We start from the raw sequence: 20,020 nt of genomic DNA on the forward strand, positions 1-20,020 counted from the left end.
TCATAACATTTTATCTCTGCTACTCCTTCCTCCTCACTGTCTTCCCCTGCTCTAGTGTGGGGTCCCACCCATGAGAGACAGTCCTTCACAAACTTCTCCAGTGTTGGTTCTTCCCCTGGGCTGCAGTTCTTCACGAACTGCTCCAGTATGTGTCCATTCCATGACATGTCACTGTATCCTGTTGGATATGTTTTAGATATGTATACTGGGTCTGTCTGGGATGGAGTTAACTGTCTTCGTAGCAGCATGCGTGGTGCTGTGTTTTGGATTTGTGACTAAAGCAGTGTTGATCAGACACCAGTATCTCAGCTGTGGCTGAGCAGTGCTTGTGCAGCACCAAGGCTTTCCCTCTTTCTCCCTCTACTTCCTTCTGTCTAGCACTGATAAAGCACTTCTGAACTGAGATGAAAACATACTTTAAGTTTTATTTAGTAGAATACCAAGTTTTTGTGTGTTTCCATCCTAACGCATAGGAAATACTTTTTTTTGTTCTTTACTGTCATATAAGGATTGCTAAAACTCTGTCTGAAATTAGAACTGTAGCTATAATACTGCCAGCTGGGTTTTCAGAAAATAGAAAGCATTTTTGGTGTAGTTTATTAAAACTTACAGAAGACAGAAGATTGATAATTCTCTGACTTTTCTGTAGATACCCACTTTAAATAAAAATTGTAAAAATTGTGCAGCAAAAACCCAAAGATATCCCAAGAATGAGATGACCATGTAATGAGAAAATATAGCAATAACTACTTATTGCTAGATCACATATTTCTCATATGTGTAACTTCACTGTAATAGACTACTCTTCCTCTCCCCCATTCTCGTTATTTTAACAGTGATATCACCAAGAATTCATTTCATTGACTTTTAGCACAGTGAGAACAAACAATAGACAACAGTCATACTTTTCTTAGCTTTTTACCAATGCATTCAGTGTTTAGCATTTGTAGATGCCCATCTTATTTTCTTTATTATTTGCCTTTACTTGATACATTGATCAAAATTTTTTAATCTGTACATAAGCATTTTTTGTTCATTTTAAGTTACAATGACAGATGTTTTACTTTGATGCGGTCAAATTGTTTTACAGGGAAACAACTGAATATAGAGACTGTTCATCCATGACCTGTGCTGGGAAAGGAGTCATTCCAAGTCTCTGCTTGGTTTTTAATGTGCATTTTGGTACATAAAATATTCACAGTCTTTACATTACTCTTTGCATTCATCTATAAAGTAATATTTGTTGCTGTTTGTACTGTTTTGGAATGTTTGCGAAAAAAAGTAATTTGGATAACTGTCTATTGCCAAGGAAATGTTACTTTCTGTCTTCCTGCTATCCGTAGTACTAAGAGATGAAGCCAATCTTTCTGAAGATTTTTAGTCTTACATAATTAAATTTTCTTATTATGAAGTAGATAAATACTCCCCATCTGAGTAAATTGCAACTTATAGTAACTCTTAATTTGAACCAGATGAGTAGCCTCAGGAGTCTGTTTACCTTTTTTGTTTAGATAAAGCAGCTATGCCTGTTCAATTGCTGAAGATCATTAAAGGAAAATCTGAGACTCCACTACCAAGCCATTTGCAGAAGGAGAATTTGAAACATCTGCAAGAAGACATTGATCATACCAACAAATACCTTCAGGTAACTTAAAAATAAAAGAATTTTGGCGTACTTTAAAATAGCTCCTGATGTATTTATGAAGGACCTCCATATTCCAGCTCAGTTGGTGACTTGCTGCATCTGTGTCTTTGTGTGCATCTGTTGCATATCTTTAAGCAACACAAAATTATGACCCTGTTGAACTTTGTTGCATTGTTGCTATTGACTTCATTGATTCACAGTTCTGCCCCTTTCTCTTACATTATCAGACTTAAATTTTACAAGGTGTTTTCTTAGTTTCTAAACTGTGGACCCATTTAAATACACATTAGTATGCAGAATGCTGTGCTGAAAATGGAAGGATTGGGGGAGGTTAAGTGGTATTTTGTTTTTAAAAAAATAGTAATAAGCACCACCATCCTGATAAAGATCAGATTTTAGAGCAGTGACTTCTAAAGGAGTTTTCCTTTCTTGTATGAAGCAATGCAATGTCCAGCTTTATGAAAAGAAGACTCTGTAGCAACTACCTGCATCAAGATAGAATTATTTTTTTTTATCAAGTGTGCATTTGTACTTTACAGGAGTCCCAAATATTTTTCAGATTGGAAATACAATCCTAGTGTACTAGTGAAATGCAGAAATGTTTTTTTCATCCCTAAAACAAGTATACTCTGTAAAATGCAGTGTCAGTTCTTGAAGGTTTTCTTTTTTAAGCTGTTTAACTTTAGAAGAAATTTTCAGAACCATTCAAAAATAATTATTCCTGATGCTTAAGTGGCAGGAAATCAACATCATCCCAGGCTTGCTGTCAGCCTGTTTAAAAAAAAAAAAAAAAAAAAAAAAGTAGCTAACTGTAGGAAAACCCTAGGTGGCTTGAATTCTTAAAAAATGGCACAAATATTTCAAAAATATGAGCTGAACTGGCCTAATGATTTTCTGTACCCAAAAAACATTTTTGCTTCCCCGGCTGTATATTCCCAGTTCTAGTGGCTCTACGCCCTGTGGTGAGTCCATTCATGAGAAATAAACTGGCAGAAGACTATCCATATTAATGGAGAGAGGGTAGTTTGCTGCTGCTCTCACTCTCTGGACTAGTTTATTACGGTATCAAAGAGATGCCAGGAGTACTGCAATTAGGTAAAGCAAAGGAGGTGGTTTGATTGAGAATGATCCAGCCTCCCTTAGGTCTTGTAAAGGAACAAATGGAAACATCAATAACTAATGCTGCTAGGAAACAAGGTTTTTATTCCTCAGGGTGTAGTTTTCTGTCCCCATTCACCATATAGGCTTTCCTGCTTTTAAAAGCCATGTATGCAAGCACCCCTGACACTGAAGAACAGGGATTCTTGTTCACAAAGGAAATGTTGAAGAAGACAAAAACAGATTAAAAATTAGAAAATGTTTCTGCCAAAATAAATGTTTCTGTTTGGTAATAAGTGTTCTGCTTTCCTAACTATGATTTAAAGCATACATGCAGTGTTATAGCTGATTGCTGAAAAAGAAAGTGTATAGAATCTCTTTCTCAGACTTCTGCCTTATGTTAAGAGAACTTCATGCTGCTGCTGACATGGATTAGTTGGTGACTAAAACAGCTTGGCATAAAAACAGTGAAACTGGAGAGCTGATAAAGCTGGTGCTAATGCACCATTAAATATGTAGGAAAATCCAGTTCTGCAGGCTGAGCTTGAAGTGAACCTTAGAATGCATTGATGTTAGGTTATCTTAGTGGTGGCAGAACACTCTGTCACTTTAGACCTGCCAAAATAGGGATCATGTCTTGCTTTGAGAAGGGAGGAAGGGGAGAGGAGGATTTTTATGAAGTGTGTTCTGCAAAAAAAGCAACAAAAAACACCCAGGATGCTTCTGTTTGGCTTGTGTGCCTCAGTACTTTCATTCTTCCAAAACTTTTTTGCTTTCTGGCATCCCTCTGAACAATACAAATTTTAATTTAGATTTGTGGGAAGACAGCACATGTCCATACCTCCTCAGTCATGATATCCTCTAGTTGAACCTGATGCCTCCTCCCATTAATTCATCGTCCTCTGGATTTTACTGTGGCAAAGCTGAACCAAACATGAAAATCAGCTGCCAGATCAGGATGGGGAACGAGGCTGCGGCAAGGAAGGAGACAGATTCACTAGAGGAACTGCACGTAGTCAGTTTGAGAGTGAGTCTAGTGGCCTATTGAATGGGGAGGGTGTTTGGAAGAAGTTTGTCTGTGGGCTCAATAAGCAGTGCAGGATTTGTGGGGGAAGAGTGAATTTGAGCAGGTTTTGCTAAGGTAGGTTTTGTTGAAGTTGGGAACCCAAGAGCTCCAGGCATGTTGAGAAAGCAGTGGGTAGTATTTCTGCTGAGGAAGAGAACTAGAAGTGTAGGTGTGTGGGATACAAAGGAAAGTGGTGGGGCCAGACTATTATAGTGAAGAATGTGGTCCCAGAATGTAAAAACTCATTGGAAGATACCAGGATGTAAAAGGAAAAATAAATAGTAAAAATGGCCAGAAAGAATAGTCTTTGTCTCATCAGTGTATTCTGTTTTTAAATAGCATCCTTGTGTGGATTGAAATTTCTTTAGTAAGAAAAAAAAACCTGTAAATACAGTGTTCCTGAGGTGACTTGGTTTCATTGCAAAGACTTTATTACAGGAAAAATTCTGTAGTGTTTGGTTGACCTGTGAGTATGGTTCAAGATAAAGTTGTAATTTTGAAAAGAAGTGGCAAACCTTTCTGTAAGTATTCATAGACAAATCTCGTAACATTATTCTGCAGATGCTAATTGTTAAAATAAGTATTTGATACTTAAGTTTCTTTAGAAAACTCATTAGTCTTCCCTGTGAAAAGTAGGAACTTACCTGTTAAAAACATGTGATCGTAGATTTTTGACCTTAATTTTGGTCTTAAATGAAGCATTACTACTGTCTCGAAAGCAGTAAAGCAATATGGTACATGTTAAATCTAATTCAACATGACTATTTGTTTAATGTAAAAAAATTTAAAATATACTTTGGGTTGGAAAAGGATGATTTGTGGAGTCTTAGTATTTCTTTATAAAACAGATGGTAAAATAAATGGTTGAACCTGATTTGGATTCCTCCTCAGTTAACATGTTGTAGGATTAATTTTACTTTGAAAGTCCTCCACAGTAACAATTCACTGCTGCACATTTTATCCTAATTTGATTTAAGAAGTGTTTACTAACATTTAGGTCAAGCTTCCCGCTGAATATGTGTCCTGTGAAATCATTATGATTTACCTGACTATTCTCTTAGTGTTGCTTTTGTGCATTTATAGACTGTCCCTGCTGTCTCTTTACAAGGAACCTTTAGTTTTATTTTCTGTGCTGTTCTCTTAAACACTTTATAGAGTCTGTTTTGAAATTTTTGTATTTTTCTTTATTGAAACAATTTCTGTGTTTTTATCCTTGAGAAGGAAATAATGCTTTACCTGCCATGCTGTGGAAGAATTACTTTGACATTTTTGCTACTGTTAAAGGAGAACCTTCTTTGAGATATATTCCTAACAAAATACATTTGTTCCAAAGGGATGTTAACATAACTGAAGTAGCTGGCCTGTGATTTTTGCTTCATTGTAGCACGATGAGGAGAGTATTTTTACATAATTAATAGAACTTTTGCATCTTTTAGAGCCTTTGTATTATTGACAAATAGGTCACTACAGTTTCAAAACTTTGTAATACTGTTCTCCCAGCTGTACATTATTTTTGTATTTCTTAGATTATTTATCTTCATATATGTCTTTTATCTGTTGACCATGATTTTGTTATGATATTTACGTTGTAATCCTTTGGCAATATTTTTGGAGAAATTGCTGTATCTTTTAAGATTTTCATCGCCCTACCTTTTTAACCACCTTTCAGGTTTTGTGCTAAAACTGTAGCCTTTCTGCTATTATTGTAACTAGTAAGAGGTACTTCCATAGCTACCATTTCATTGTTTAGTCTAAGCTTATCATCTAGTCAGTAGCACCTAAGTAGTATTGACATGTAATATTTCCTTTACATTTTCCTTATATCCCAAGAATGTTGCTCTTCAATGCTGTCTTTATCAGTTTGTATTAATTTTTTTTAAGAATTCAGATGGTAATCTGTACTTATCGCTTTGATTCTACCATTTTTTTTAGCTTACAGATGTTTCACCCATTATCATTGTTTGAGTAACTTAGGTGTATTGTCTTAGTTCACGTTATTTTTTTTTTTTTCACCTTTTAGGGAATAGTTATTCTTTCCTACCCACTAACAAAACTCGGAGATGGGACAGACTTTTTCAAGGTTGTTCTTCAAGGTACTACATTTAAGTATACATTTTAAATTTATTTTGTTGAACTTCTTGACACTCTTTTTAACATCATACTATTACATTTCTAGTACCTGCGTTTTTAGTGTTCAGTAAAAAGTTATATTTAAAATACTTTCTGAACATCTTCAATCTCTACAAATATAAATAATTTTAAACATGTCAGGTAAGCTAATGGAAACAATATAGTCTTTATATTTCAGTACGTTGATTAGCAGCAAAATATTTGTATTTCATTCTGTTTTAATCTAAGCAGTTAAAAAACGGAATTTCACCTGATTACTTGGGTATTTGCATATTAGTAGACACATTAACACATGTAATAAATGATACTAAGAAATAATATGTCCCTTTTAAGTTCAAAGCTCATCACACTCTCCAGCCAGGAAGGAGGAGGATGTCATGAGCCAGGAGTCTGTGTTGGAAGGAACTTTCTATTCGAGGAACTTTCAATTTCTTCCCATTTCCTTCTCAGCTCCTTCTTTACACTGGTTAGAGAATCATCACTTCCTCCCTCTGAGCCTTCCTGATTCTACAAATTCTGTGACAGTGACCAAAGAGCAGGCTGGGGTGTGCAGATCCTACCTGGTGATACTGCTTGTGACTGGTGTTAGCAGAGGTGAATGAAGTTGATGGGATGTGAATCAGTTTCCTTGCTGGCTTCAGGGTTCCCAAAGAAGGACACAAAACTTCCTTGAGTCTTTCTAATTTCACATGGCTGTTCAGGAGGGCTGAGAGTTTCTGCACATTCTCCACAGACTCAAAAAATGAGTTTGTGTATATAAATCATTAGCATTGTTTCTGAAACAGCAGCAAGTAGAAAGCTCTTCTAACCTAACGATGTAATTTCTGCCTCAGTCCTTCTGGAAGACTATTTACTGATATGTGTACATCCTGGAATATCTCTAGTTTATATGATGTGTGTTAATGTAAAAATTCAAATGTTACTGGATAGTATTTCCTCTCTGTCGTGGTTTAGCCCCAGCTGGCAACTAAGCACCATGCAGCCGCTCACTCACTCCCCCTCCCACAGTGGGACGGGGGAGAGAATTAGGAAAAAAACCTCGTGGGTTGAGGTAAACACGGTTTAACAGGACAGAAAGAAAGAAAGAAGCAACAATGATAATACCAACAAAGGAATGTACAAGATCAAGTGATGCCCAATACAGCAATTGCTCACCACCCAGTGATCGACAGCCCGTCCCCGAGCAGCGATTTCTGCCCCCCGGCTAACTCCAGTTTATGTACTGGGCATGACGTCGTATGATAGGGAATATCTCTTTGGCCAGTCTGGGTCAGCTGTCCTGGCTGTGTCCCCTCCCAGCTCCCCGGGCACCCCCAGCCTGCTCGCTGGCAGCCCAGCACAAGAAGCTGGACTGTCCTTGACTGCTCAGCAACAACCCAAAACATCAGCACATTATCAACAGTTTCTCATCCCAAATCCAAAACACAGTCTCACACTAGCTTCTGTGAAGAAAACCAGCTCTATCCTGGCTGAAACCAGGACACTCTCTAACACTATACACTGAATTGTCCAAGTGGAAATTTCTGTTTAATGTACATTGATGTACAACGTGCACATTTTATATGGTCCTTTTATGAAGAATATTCTACTTGATATACCTATAGTTAGCACACAAAAGCAGTTGTGTATTTGAAGGGATTTTCTGTTTGTAGATTAATTGGAATGAAAAGTGTTAGGCTCAGTAAATTAACTTATTTTGGAAATCTCTTCCTGTTGCTGTTTTGTTTGGAGAAAGGATGATTTGAATCACTTCTGCTTTTTTTTCTTTTCTCTAGATTTGGATAACTTATGTTCACGGGTCAACAGCATCAATATTTTAATATATGGAAAAATGGCAGAGGATTGCGCAAAAGTTATACGCCATGGGGTAAAATATATATATGTATTTTCTTATTTTAGCAATTGTTTTCTGCAGTTGTATGTTGACTTCTTATCTTGTCTTTGTATAGCTATCAGCAAAATGAGAAATAGTCTATTCAGTTCATATATATAAGAATATATAGTTCTAGTTCATATATGTAAATATGAACTAGGAAAAAAAAAAGTATTTGCTTATGTAAATTCTTTCTAACAATAATACTGAAATAAAGCAATTCTTTTTGTCAGTGCTGTTTACCTAGCAAGTAAAGGATCATGAATATGGATGATAGAGATCTTGTCCATTTATGTTCATAATTTGAATTGCCATTTGCTAAGATAGACTTTAGAATTAAATTGATTTAAAAGACGGTTACACTAAGAGCTTTTAAAAAAAAAAAAATTCAAAACTACATACATAGTTTTCTTTATTGTCTGGGAGGTGGCATCTTGTTTTGTCAGAGATACAAGCTTGATTTGATTAGCTCCAGGGTAAAGGACATTGGCAAGTCAGCCTGTAAGTTTGTGAGACAGTGTTGCAACTGAAGTAGGAAAACAAGCTGAAAACGATTACCTCAACTTAATATTTTTTATTAGATTGCCTGTCAGTTGCTGACATTTCAATACTAGCCAGATATCAAATTAAAATTAGTGTGTAATACATTATGAGCTCATGTTAGTGCTTTTTCATTTGTGATATAAATTCACACTAAATCGTAACTAAATCATAGAATGGTTTGGGCTGGAAGGGACCTTTTAAAGATCATCCAATTCCAACCCCCTTGCCATGGGCAGGGACATCTTTCACTACATAAGGTTGCTCCAAAGCCAGGTCCAACCTGACTTTGAACACTTCCAATGATGGGGCATCCACAACTTCTCTGGGCAACTTGTTCCAGTGTCTCACCACCCTCAACACAAAGCATTTCTTCCTTGTGTCCAGTCTAAACCTACCCTCTTTCAGTTTAAAACCATTGCTCTTTGTCTAGTCACCACAAGCCTTGGTAGAAAGTGTTTCTCCATTAAAAAGATGGAAAGTTATTTAGTGAAGAAAATAGGGCTTTGCTTTCACATTCTTAGAAATATTTGTTACACACAGAAGTTAGGGTTTTCTCAAATATGGAAGTAGCAATGGCTGAGTTAGAATTCTGTCAGGGTTTTTCAGCTCAAATGGACTAGTACACCTGAACTCTGTTGATTTGTATGTTGAAACAGGGTAAAAACTATAGCAGACTTCAGGGCATGACATCAAAATATCACTTAAGGTCCAAGTTGCTTTGAATTTACGGAACATTTTAATTTCAGTTCAGAGACATGTGTATTCTTTTTTTGTAATTCTGCCTAAGGTTAAATAATGACTTTTGCTTAGTTCCCAGCTCCTTTTTTTTTTTTTTCCTTTTTTCCTTTGAGAGGGAAATACCTATTTATATTTCTTGAGCATGATCTTGCTGTTTCTGGGAAGTCGCTTACACTCTGAATTGTATCAGCTTCAAAGGTGCATGCATCAGTCATGAGACACATGGGACTGAAGCTGCTAATTTCAAGAATTACACCTATAATTAGAGCTGAGGCATTTATATAATGTATAGTGACCTACATTATAGGTTTTATGTAATTATGTGCTTTTAAATATTCAGACACTGAAAACTTTTGAATCCCTGTTTTCAACGTTGTTAATCTGACTAAATTAATACAGATTTGATGACTATGTATGGATTAGAGAGAAGGAATTGAATGTTTAATTATTGCTTTTGTCATGTAGACAGTCTTCAAACAGCAGGTGTCATATGCTGGTTGCTTCTTCAGACGCGTAAAAAGAAGTATCTTGCCCAAGAAAAAGTTTAGTATTTCTCTTTTTTCAACAGAGTTGTAGGTGTGTTGAGATTTTTATCACTTCTCAAATTTAATTGAAGTCAGTAAAGAGGTTTAGAAGTTACAGAATACGTAGGACAGACTGACAGTGAAATTTATCTGTGTAAAAAGAAAGGCTTAAAAAAAACAGTTTTAGAAATGTTTTTTGAATAGTTGAAGAAAATTATTTGAAGTTACAGTTGTGACCTAGTGCAGCATTTAAAAAAGAATAAAATTGCAGGATCATGTAGAGGTGAAAACTTCCCATGGAAATAAAAGATGCTGGCATGTATCTTTGTAGACCTTTCTCTCTCTTTCTCACTCTTGCCTTGCCTTACTTCCAGTCACATAATTTATTTTAATAAGTATTAATTATCATTAACAATGATAACTAATACTAATAACATTAACATTTAAATAATATTTTAAATGCTTATTGTATTTTTAATGAATTTGTAAAATACTTCAGAAGTCTTGCTTAGCAATACAATTCCTTGTACTTTGAGGAATTTTTCTGGCATCATTTACCATGTGGCTTCCATCAGCAGATAGTTGAGCTGGTGTCATGAACTGCATGGGTTAAAACTTTGTTTTTAAGAAATCACTGAGTCTAAGAAACATGGCTCTTACAGATAGCATGGTGATAGGTCTTGGGAAGTATACTTTATCTGTAGTGTGTAGTCTATTAAATAAAATTCTGGATGAGAGCAAAAAAAAATTGTATAGGACATCTTCCTCTATTCCATCTAGTATCTCTCCTCCAACCAGCATAGGTTCTGTGAAGGAAAAGTCAATAACACCTAGTGATTGTGAATGAAGGATTTCACAGATAAAATTCTTTCACGTGAATTTAGACATAAGGAATCAAAAATACCTAGATCCTTCTAGTAGAACCCGTTTAGAGATTGTGCTATTAATTTGACCTTTAAATTGGTGCATGGCCCTTTTCAGCCCTTTGATATGTGTGAGCTTGAGGGAACAACCCAGAGGGGTTTTGGGCTGGGTGGTAAGGTGTGCAGGTCAAAGAGGATTTCAGTTTTACATTGCATTCTGCTGTGAATCAAAGCCTTCTTTTAATGTTTGTCATATGCTCTGCTAGAGAGAGAAACATTCCTTGAAGATCAGTAAAATCATTTAAGTTTGTTTAGGGCACAAAAATCTTTTAAAACCATCAGATATGTATAAAATAAGAAATGACAGTCTTTATACAAATTTCCCGATTCCCCAGATTTTTGTCAGTGAGTGTGGGATGGGCAGCTCCTGAACTAATTTGCTAAATATACAAGATGCAGAATCATTTTAAATTTAAATAACAAATCAGTTTTACTGTCCCGATAAAAATACAAACCTTGAACAAGGTCCTGAGCAGCAATTACAAGATAGAAAGATCAGTACTAAACTGCTGAGTAGGAAACCACAACCCACAGGCAACTACCCTTAGGCAGCCAGAGTGCACTAAAACCAGCGTTCAGTCTTCCCCAGTGAACTGAACCTTCATGGTACTTTCTACCTGTCTCAAATGAGATTTTCATTTTGGAAGAATATGAATTTGAGGGAACAGACTGATTTCTGAAACTAGCAGAGTTGCAATTCAGCAGTTATGAAGTAGACTTAATTTTTTTAAGGACAAAGTTTTAGCCATTAAAGAATTACTCCAGTAAAGTCCAGTACTTTTTGTTTGCTGCTTAGAATTTCAAACTTCACAGTTTTGTAGATTTCCATACTGTAATTCCCATATTGTAACAGCTTTAGCTAATTAGCTTAACTGGGAGGGGAGAAGCAGGCTATTCCCAAAAAAGTGCATAACCATAGAAATCATGGAATCATTAAGGTTGGAAAGGACCTCTGAGATCAAGTCCAACCATCAACCCAACACCACCATGCCCACTAAACCATGTCCCAAAGTGCCACATCTACATGGTTTTTAAACATCTCCAGCAATGGTGACTCCACCACTTCCCTGGGCAGCCTGTTCCAATGCCTGACACCTCTCTCAGTAAAGAAAATTTTTCCTAATACCCAATCTAAACCTCCCCTGGCACAACTTAAGGCTGTTTCCTCTCATCCTATTGCTAGTTACTTGGGAGAGGAGACCAACACCCACGTTGCCACAACCCCTTTTCAAGTAGTTGTAGAGAGCGATAAGGTCTCCCCTCAGCCTCCTCTTCTCCAGACTGAACAGTCCGAGATCCCTCAGCCACTCCTCATAAGACTTGTTCTCCAGACCCCTCACCAGCTTCATTGCTCTTCTCTGGACACGCTCCAGCACCTCAATGTCCTCCTTGTAGTGAGGGGCCCAAAACTGAACACAGGATTCAAGGTGCGGCCTCACCAGTGCCAAGTACAGGGGCACAATCACTTCCCTACTCCTGCTGGCCACACTATTTCTGATACAGGCCAGGATGCTGTTGGCCTTCTTGGCCACCTGGGCACACTGTTGGCTCGTGTTCAGCCAGCTGTCAACCAGCACCCCCAGGTCCTTTTCTGCCAGGCAGCTTTCCAGCCACTGTTCCCCAAGCCTGTAACGTTGCATGGGGTTGTTGGGACTCAAGTGCAGGACCCGGCACTTGGCCTTATTAAACCTCATACAGTTGACCTCAGCCCATCGATCCAGCCTGTCCAGATCCCTCTGCAGAGCCCCCCTACCCTCCAGCAGATCAACAGTCCTGCCCAGTTTGGTGTCATCTGCAAACTCACATGTTGTTCTTGTCTCCTGAGAATCTTCTGGTTCTGTAATAGAGTAACCATCAGGGGAAATACTATATTTTCTTTATTTCTCACTTCTTTTGAATTAGGGGAGTAGGATTTCTTTTTGCTATTTAAAAATGTTGGTCGAATCTTACAATTTTTATATAAATGCAATATAATACTCTTCTGTTGACAAGAAAATCCACCAGTTTATGTAAATGGCTTTGATTTCAAAACCAATTATAATAGAAACTCTAATAATTACTCTTAGCTAAAGGTGAGATGGAAACTAATTTATTTTGATAACTAATATAACATTAAATTTCAAAGCACTGTGCAAACTTTATGTAAATTTTTTGCATATTTAGAAACTGCAATTCACAACCTGTCAGAACTGACTCTGAATTTGTAATAAATCGGAGAATATACCCGTTCTTTCTACCTGTAAAACTGCATTTTGAGGTTAGTGCTGTCTTTTTTCCTCATTGGAATTGCACAGTCCTTTCACGGGTGTTTTTTGAATGTCGTGTTACACGTTACATATTACATGAGAGTGATCACCAGTGATCTAGTATTATTCACAAAAAATATTTCCAATTATTATCAGCCTGTGTAAGGACTTGAATCTGTGTGATTCTAAAGTTCATTCTGACACAGGAGAACAAGTCAAGTCAATTGTACAGAGCTCTAATCCTGACTCAGCAACTGAGTCCCAGCATCTTCTGCAGCCTGCAATCTAATAAAATGCTGAAATGGGAGTAACATATAGCAGGGCATAGATTTTTAGCTGAAGGTTGATTCCACTGTTGAAGGAAAACCATAAGTAGCATCAACCATAGTGAAAGGAAAGCACATGCTAACACCTGGTTTCTGCAAAATATCTGGGTTTACTGAAGCTTGTGTTTGTGTGTGTTTGTATCTGGAAAGAATGAAAGAACTTTAATGTATGTTAGCAAGGCAGTGTGTTCCAGGAGCAAGGAATATCAAATTGTCTAGTTGTTTTGACTCATTTTAACTTACTTAGCTCTGAGTATGCCTCACACGTAGGTGACTTACATATTACCTTTTAGTCAAAATATACATTGTATTCCCACTCATGACACTACCTGAAAATCACCATGCCCTCAGTAGTTTTGTTGTGTATTAAACTGTCTGATCAAACCTATGTTTTCTGCAGTAATTTTTTTTTGCAAATTCTTTAATAACTAAATATATCACTGACACTTAAGCTAGCAGCCTTTCTTTTTCTTTCACGAAACATTAAGGTTTTGGATCTTAAATCATTTAGAGTAGCATTGTCGGATTGCTGAAATAGGAAAAAAGAGCCATCATAATGTAATATTTGGCTAAAACAGTCAACTTTAATCAGAAAATTCTTTTATGTATTGTAATCAAATAAACACATGAACAAAAGTCATTCAGTAAAAGCTTATGGAAGTGCTTTTGGTAGAAGGTCGAATAGAAATAGGGTTGGTTCCAAGTCTAAAATGTTTATTGGAATGGATCACACTGGTACCGCCCTGCTATACAGTTTTGATACCAAAGGAGCTGACTGTAAAGGAGCTTTACATCGTGTCAGAGTTCCCAGCATTATCTTTGTTTGGTTAGATACCTTTCTTATCATCTCTATCTCTTAAATTTTCTGTCTTCTCCTTTTTTTTGGTAACATTGCTACTAAAAAGGTGAGCTGCTGCAGCAACCATTTACCCCTTAAATCATCCTTTTCTTGTTCACTTTGTGGTGTCTGAGGAACTTTCTACTGAAGTGAAAGTGCAGTTGCAAATGCAATTTCTTCCTGTGCCAGAAGCACTCTCAGGAGTGATGCCAGAGAAGTTTGTAATGTCTCTCTTGCTACCAGACACCTACCTCTTGATTGACTTACCTATTTGACCCTTAAGGAAGAAACTGGAAGATGTTGATCCAACCAAAACAGAACACATATATGCAAGGAGAGTCTCTTCAAAGTGCAACTGTAACTCAATAAGAAATAAGCTCTGAGAAAAGAGTGTTTTGTCACTGCTGATCTGATGTGCGATTCCTTCTCTAGCTTAGTTAAGCTTACCCAGAAAGGAGTTGGTGTTCAGTATATTTGAAGGGTAATGATTCTTTTGCTTTATTCTGTGTGACTCTTCCCTTCTAGCCCTTGTCAAAATTAAAACTCAGCCACAGTAGCATCAAGAGTGTGACAATTTTAGCGGAATTTGAAAACAAAAATGCTTGCTGGCATTGTTTGGAAATATGAATTCCATGGATACAAGAACTAAATAGAGAAACTTAAAGGCAGTGTTTAGAATTTGTTCAGGATTTTTGTTTCTTGAATGTCTTGAGACTTTAGGATGAAATTTCACATCACATACTCTTAAAATAGAGTACGTGATACAGTCTGTGTAATCATGTTTATCACCCTGTCCCCATAGGACACCATTGTAGTTGCAGGATTTAAGTTGGCAAAATCTCCTACAGCAAGAGAGGATGGTAGACACGATTGCCACCTGGAGGTGTCTGAAGAAGCTGGATCAGCCATTTATGTACGTGGGTACCCAACTTTTTTATCTTTATTTTTTTTCCTCCAAATACCAGCATTAGAATTTTGCTTTACAGTAGAAAACAATGAAATCTGTTAGAATCTGAAGTGCTACAGATTATTTTAGCATGTTCATCAGGAAACAATCAGGACACATCTCTGTGTGTGTGTGCGCGCATACAATTTCATAATAACCCTACCCGCGCAAGACCTAAATTAACTCGGGCCTCCCAGTTTCTCCTTATTGAGTGCAGAAATCTGATCTTAGTTGGCTTTAAATAGATCCCTAGAGCTGTTTAAACCATAACAAAATGCAATAATGCAGGCAAGGTAGAGGGTGCACGAGTGATCTTAGCTTTATCATTTTCAGTTTTCTCTGGCCAATGAGTTTGTACTGCTTTAACTCACATCATTCCACTTTGGCTTTGAAGTGCATGGATTCCTAGATTCTTAATTCTTAAAAGAGAATTACACCCCTTTTTTCTGAGTGAAGTATTTGTTCTTTTGTATTATTTGCACATCAATATTGTTCATCTTAAATGCTTCTATCCATTGAGATACAGGAGTGGAGATACCCTGTTCTCTTGCTGCTTCGATTTGTCTGTGGTAATACATCAGCAGTGCATGTTTGTTGTGGCCACTGTGTCTTTGCTTCAAGAAACATTTGCTACCCTTTTTAAGTCTAGGCATTAATATTTTAAAATACTAATTTTTTCTAAGTACGGGACTTAAAAAACTTACAGAAGTTTAAATACCAAAGGATTTAGGATATTATGCTACATTGGGAAACCTGTAATTCTGGGGGAAGAGGGACTCACATGTGCTCATGGCGGCACACCCATGTGCAATGAAACTAAAGTTTCAGAAACTTTGTTGGACACTTTGGTGGAATATTTCTTATGGAAGTTACCTCAACAGTTATGGGCATCTGGTCAGAAAGGGTTGCACATTTTTATCACTGTAATTGTCTGCTACTGGTAAAAAGAAGGATGATAGCACTGAACTAAACTCTCAGTGGCAATGCTGCAAGTAGTTCTGTAGTTAGTGAAATGTAGTAGGCGCCTTCATTGGAGAGCAATATAGCGTTATACTATATGGTGATTCCTTTGAGCCTATCCATCTGATTTTGAAACAAGCTTAGAAATAATTATGAAAACTTAAATGCAAAATCACATATAAAAGAGACTTACTAAAATGAACTCTGTGCCAATGTCAAGGTTTGAACTTTTGTCTTCATAATTGTTGTCTGACAATTTTAAATTTAAGAAAATATATTTTTTATTTCAAAAAGACTTTTTTTTCCCCCAGACTTGTCCTCTGTAGATAATTAGAACTTGGCTTGCAGCTCAATGAGAAGCAAAATTAATGAAAATTACAGTGCAGACTGTTGCATGACATTATCTGTTGATAATGATGATATATAGGTAGAAAAAGTATGTTTCACTGAAGATAATAGTCAGCAAAACTGTGCCCTGAGTCTGAGAAAATGCATCTAAACTAAACAGACATAAATTTTAGGCACTACATGGGGCACGTGTTTGAATATTGGTAGGACCTCACGACATACAACTTAATCCCAAGGAAGACGTGCAGCTGACTGAGCATCTAGGTTGTGCTGATGAGGTCTGTCTCATCACTGACCACAGAATGGAGCTTGTGGCACTTTACTGACATGCTCATTGAATGCTTAGAATTAATACAAATGATCTGAATTTTTTGTGTGCTTCACTTTCCTAATTATAATTGTTCACTCGACTATTTAAAATAAACAAATGGAAGTAAAAGTAGCTTCAGGAATGCAGTGGAGGGTGTAGAGCAAAACCAGATCCCTAGCGGGACTCTGCACTGGTGAGGCAATGCGCAGCTGTGACATGGGACCCTGTGGCCAGCAGGCTGTGGTGTTGCGTCAGAGTGGAAGCTGAGCCGTGTGTTTCTCATTATGAGGTGGGTATGTGTTGTCATTAGGTCAAATCACCACGATTAGTTCTTTAAAAGACCTTGTCCTGAAGGTAAGTCTGGCTCTAAAAGCTTAGGAACTACGTTTAAATAGAATGTAGCCCATTGTGGTGAATTTGCCTTGACCTTTTACTGTAATTTTTTTTTTCCCCCAAAGGAGAGTAACAAGTCACTGAAAGTAGATCTGCTATAAACATTGATATGTAAAAAAACCTAAACCCGTTTAAGTTCTCTATTAAGCAATTAAATTTTTAAATTTGCTGCCTCTGACTTTCAAATGCTGACTCTGCTAATGTGACCTGATTTATATTCAGCTAAGTGCATTTCTGTGTTAGAAAATGTATGTGTTATTTAATGTAGCTTTTGTCTGAGTGTTATTGGAGTAAATATTATTTTTTTTTCTGTAGGATAAAATTTTACTAGTTTCAGAGGTGATTCACGTAAAAGTGTATGTAGTGCTGTTTTGTATTTGCTTATAGCATTACATTTGCTTTAGAGTTATCAAATGTTGTTGTATTTGCAATGCCTTCAATTTTGTAATCAGCTTGCTTTTTTTTTTCCCCTCAGATTTATACTAAACCAAGAACAACTGCTACTTCAGAAACTGCATCTGTGGTGAGTTATATTTAGGATGTTTCTAAACAATGTGAGACTAACTGCATGTAAATAAGAATATGTGGAATTCTTTTTCTTTCCTGTTTATTTTGCTTCCATGCTCTTATCTGAGCAGTCATTTCTTTAGCTTTTAGTTTTGCAAATAATATGCCTGGAAAACAGAATAAAATACGAAAAAATGGTACTTTTCCAATACTTGCAGTATAGTTCCCATCTCGATCTTAAAATAGGCTGCATGTCAGTTTAGGAAATACGAACTAGAAAGGTAACTATCATTCTATAGAAGATTGTATGCTTCTGCTTTAAAAAAATGGAAATATAAATCTTCCTTTGATTTAAAACGAGACTTCATGTACTGTTCTTAACATTTCTTATGATTACTGTTTGGAACAAAACTTTATGTGTCTAAAAGTTCTACAGGAAATAGTACATTAAAGTCATAGAAAGCTGTGTATGAAATTTTATTGCTCTTAATCGTAAGGTTAAAGATTCAGTACCAAAGATGATACAGCTTGTCTTCATGTTAATTTTATGAAGTTTAATTTTTTTCCCCCGATATAGCAGTTGAAAACCACAGTTTTCAGTCAGTTTGTCAGAACTTTCATTCTTCAAAAGAGACTAATCGGCATATAATGTAACCTTTCCAACAAGTGTGCTATTTTAATAGGAAGACTTACACAAAGGCTGTGAGAGGTAAACCCACCCCCAAGAGAGTGATTCAATGCAATGACACTGCCAATAAGAATTAGAAAATTATTTATGTATGTGCTTTAAAAAGCCCTTTGGATGGATATGTTAAAATCAATCAGTAATAAATTAATTTCCATCATTAAATATAATGACTTTTATGTACCTGTTTCATGTATTGAAACTTACTTGAACTGACTGGTTAGTTTATTGTAAGGAAGATGCAATTTTTTTAATGAAATAAAGCATATCTGAGGGTGGATGGTGTTAAAAGACAGAATTCTGGGTCAATGTTTGAATAATTTTTTCTTCTGTTTTCTAATTCTATTATGCCTTTCCAGTCTGTTGCACCAAAATATGTGTATACTTCTCTGAATCATCTTAAAGATGGAACCATAGTGAATTTGTATGGCGTTGTGAAATTCTTCAAACCTCCATATGTAAGCAAAGGAACTGGTATGTACTGTATTCAGAGATTTAAACCTCCTCCAAACAGAATTGTTCTTACTATGTTTGTTAAAAATCAACCAGAACAAATTCAGGTGATCCTTTCACCATGGTTCTTGGCTAACATCGAGGAAAGAGAACAACAAATAGGTAAGGGATATCAGAGTCAGTTTAGGCAGACTGGTAGAGATAGCAAATTGAAGGGAAGTATTTATCAAGCTAATACTATCAGGACAAAACAGGGAAAAGTACAAGTGCCCTGTACAAAAAAAGTACAAATGCCCTGCACTTGTCCTTGTGGGAAAGGATTGTTGTGTAACTATTTGCAATTCTTCCTTGAGATTTTGACAATAAGTATTATGATAAGCTATAGATGCAGTGCCAGTGTATTCATTACTTGTAGAAGCTGTGCAACAACTGAATAATTTTTTCTCTCTCTAAGGTGAACGCTTACTGATTGTGCTAGTTTTGCTAGAAGGTTGTACCATTTCACTAGGTGCTCAGTAAGCACACAGCTAGGTGATATGCCTGCTGAATTTGATTAAGCAGTAGAATTTCTTATTTGATAACAGAATTAATCAAAGTATTTTCTGCTTATTATAAATTTAATGTGCGTTTTAAAGTTGGGGATTTTATTCCCTTCTAAATGTGTTCTTAATAGAACAAAAAAGTATAGATTATGATGGTGACTGTTGATTTTTATGGTCTTAATTATGCATGCAAGTTTTTTCTATAATGTCAATGGCCATGAATTTCCTTCTAAATACAGAAATTTAAGAAGTGAGCATTAAATTGGAACAAAGAGTTAGTGGCTTGTCTGCAAACCCTTTTGCAAACAGGTCTGTGTGATCTTACTTGCTCAGAAACTGCCAGCAGCAGGTGATACACTCAAGATAAGGTAGTAAATGCCTTTGTGAGAGCACAGTGCTATATGTGCAGTACCATGGCTTCCAGAATGAGGTTGCTTTTACAGTTAGGTAGTTTGAAACGCAAGTGAAATAGCTGAAAGCTGTGCAGATATGGCAACACACCCAAAAAACGTTCCAAGTCCAACTAAGGTTCAACTAATGGCTTCACTTTTTGAAGACTAAGCAATCTTCGGCCTTTGAACCAGTTTAGAGTGTATGAGTGGGAGAAACACCTGGGAGGTCTGTGCAAATGTTTGTATGCTACTTTCAGTATGTTCAACTAAACTATACTGACATGATCTATATTGTGAGCATGCTTGATTACTTCCATTTGGTGCATGTAATATTCTAGATAAACAGATATACTGGTATAAAAGACCCTATTGACAGAAAATTTTTGCTCTCATTTGTAGAGTGACTTCACTGTACTTGTAGCTAAAGTGTGGTCTAACACTTGCCCACAGAAAAGACAAGACATGCGTGTGCTGCTCTCTGGGCTATTGTACACTAAGTGTCAGCTGCACTCAAGGCAACCACTGTCTCAGGCA

The 20,020-nt window shown here is 36.6% G+C and overlaps 1 protein-coding gene across 1 annotated transcript in view; it reads left to right on the plus strand.

Moving 5' to 3' along the window:
- Positions 1–1,522: 1,522 nt before the first annotated feature.
- POT1 (protection of telomeres 1) overlaps positions 1,523–20,020 on the plus strand; it is a gene marked incomplete at both ends in the record, with an annotated part of 66,412 nt that continues 47,914 nt past the window's right edge. The window contains 6 exon segments of the mRNA XM_082013988.1: positions 1,523–1,645; positions 5,830–5,902; positions 7,715–7,806; positions 14,753–14,863; positions 17,383–17,430; positions 18,459–18,573. Of these exon segments, the coding sequence (XP_081870114.1) occupies positions 1,523–1,645; positions 5,830–5,902; positions 7,715–7,806; positions 14,753–14,863; positions 17,383–17,430; positions 18,459–18,573 (562 nt within the window).

This window comes from Phaethon aethereus (genome assembly GCF_964289735.1).
Source record: "Phaethon aethereus genome assembly, chromosome: 1".
NCBI classification, from domain to species: Eukaryota; Metazoa; Chordata; class Aves; order Phaethontiformes; family Phaethontidae; genus Phaethon; species Phaethon aethereus.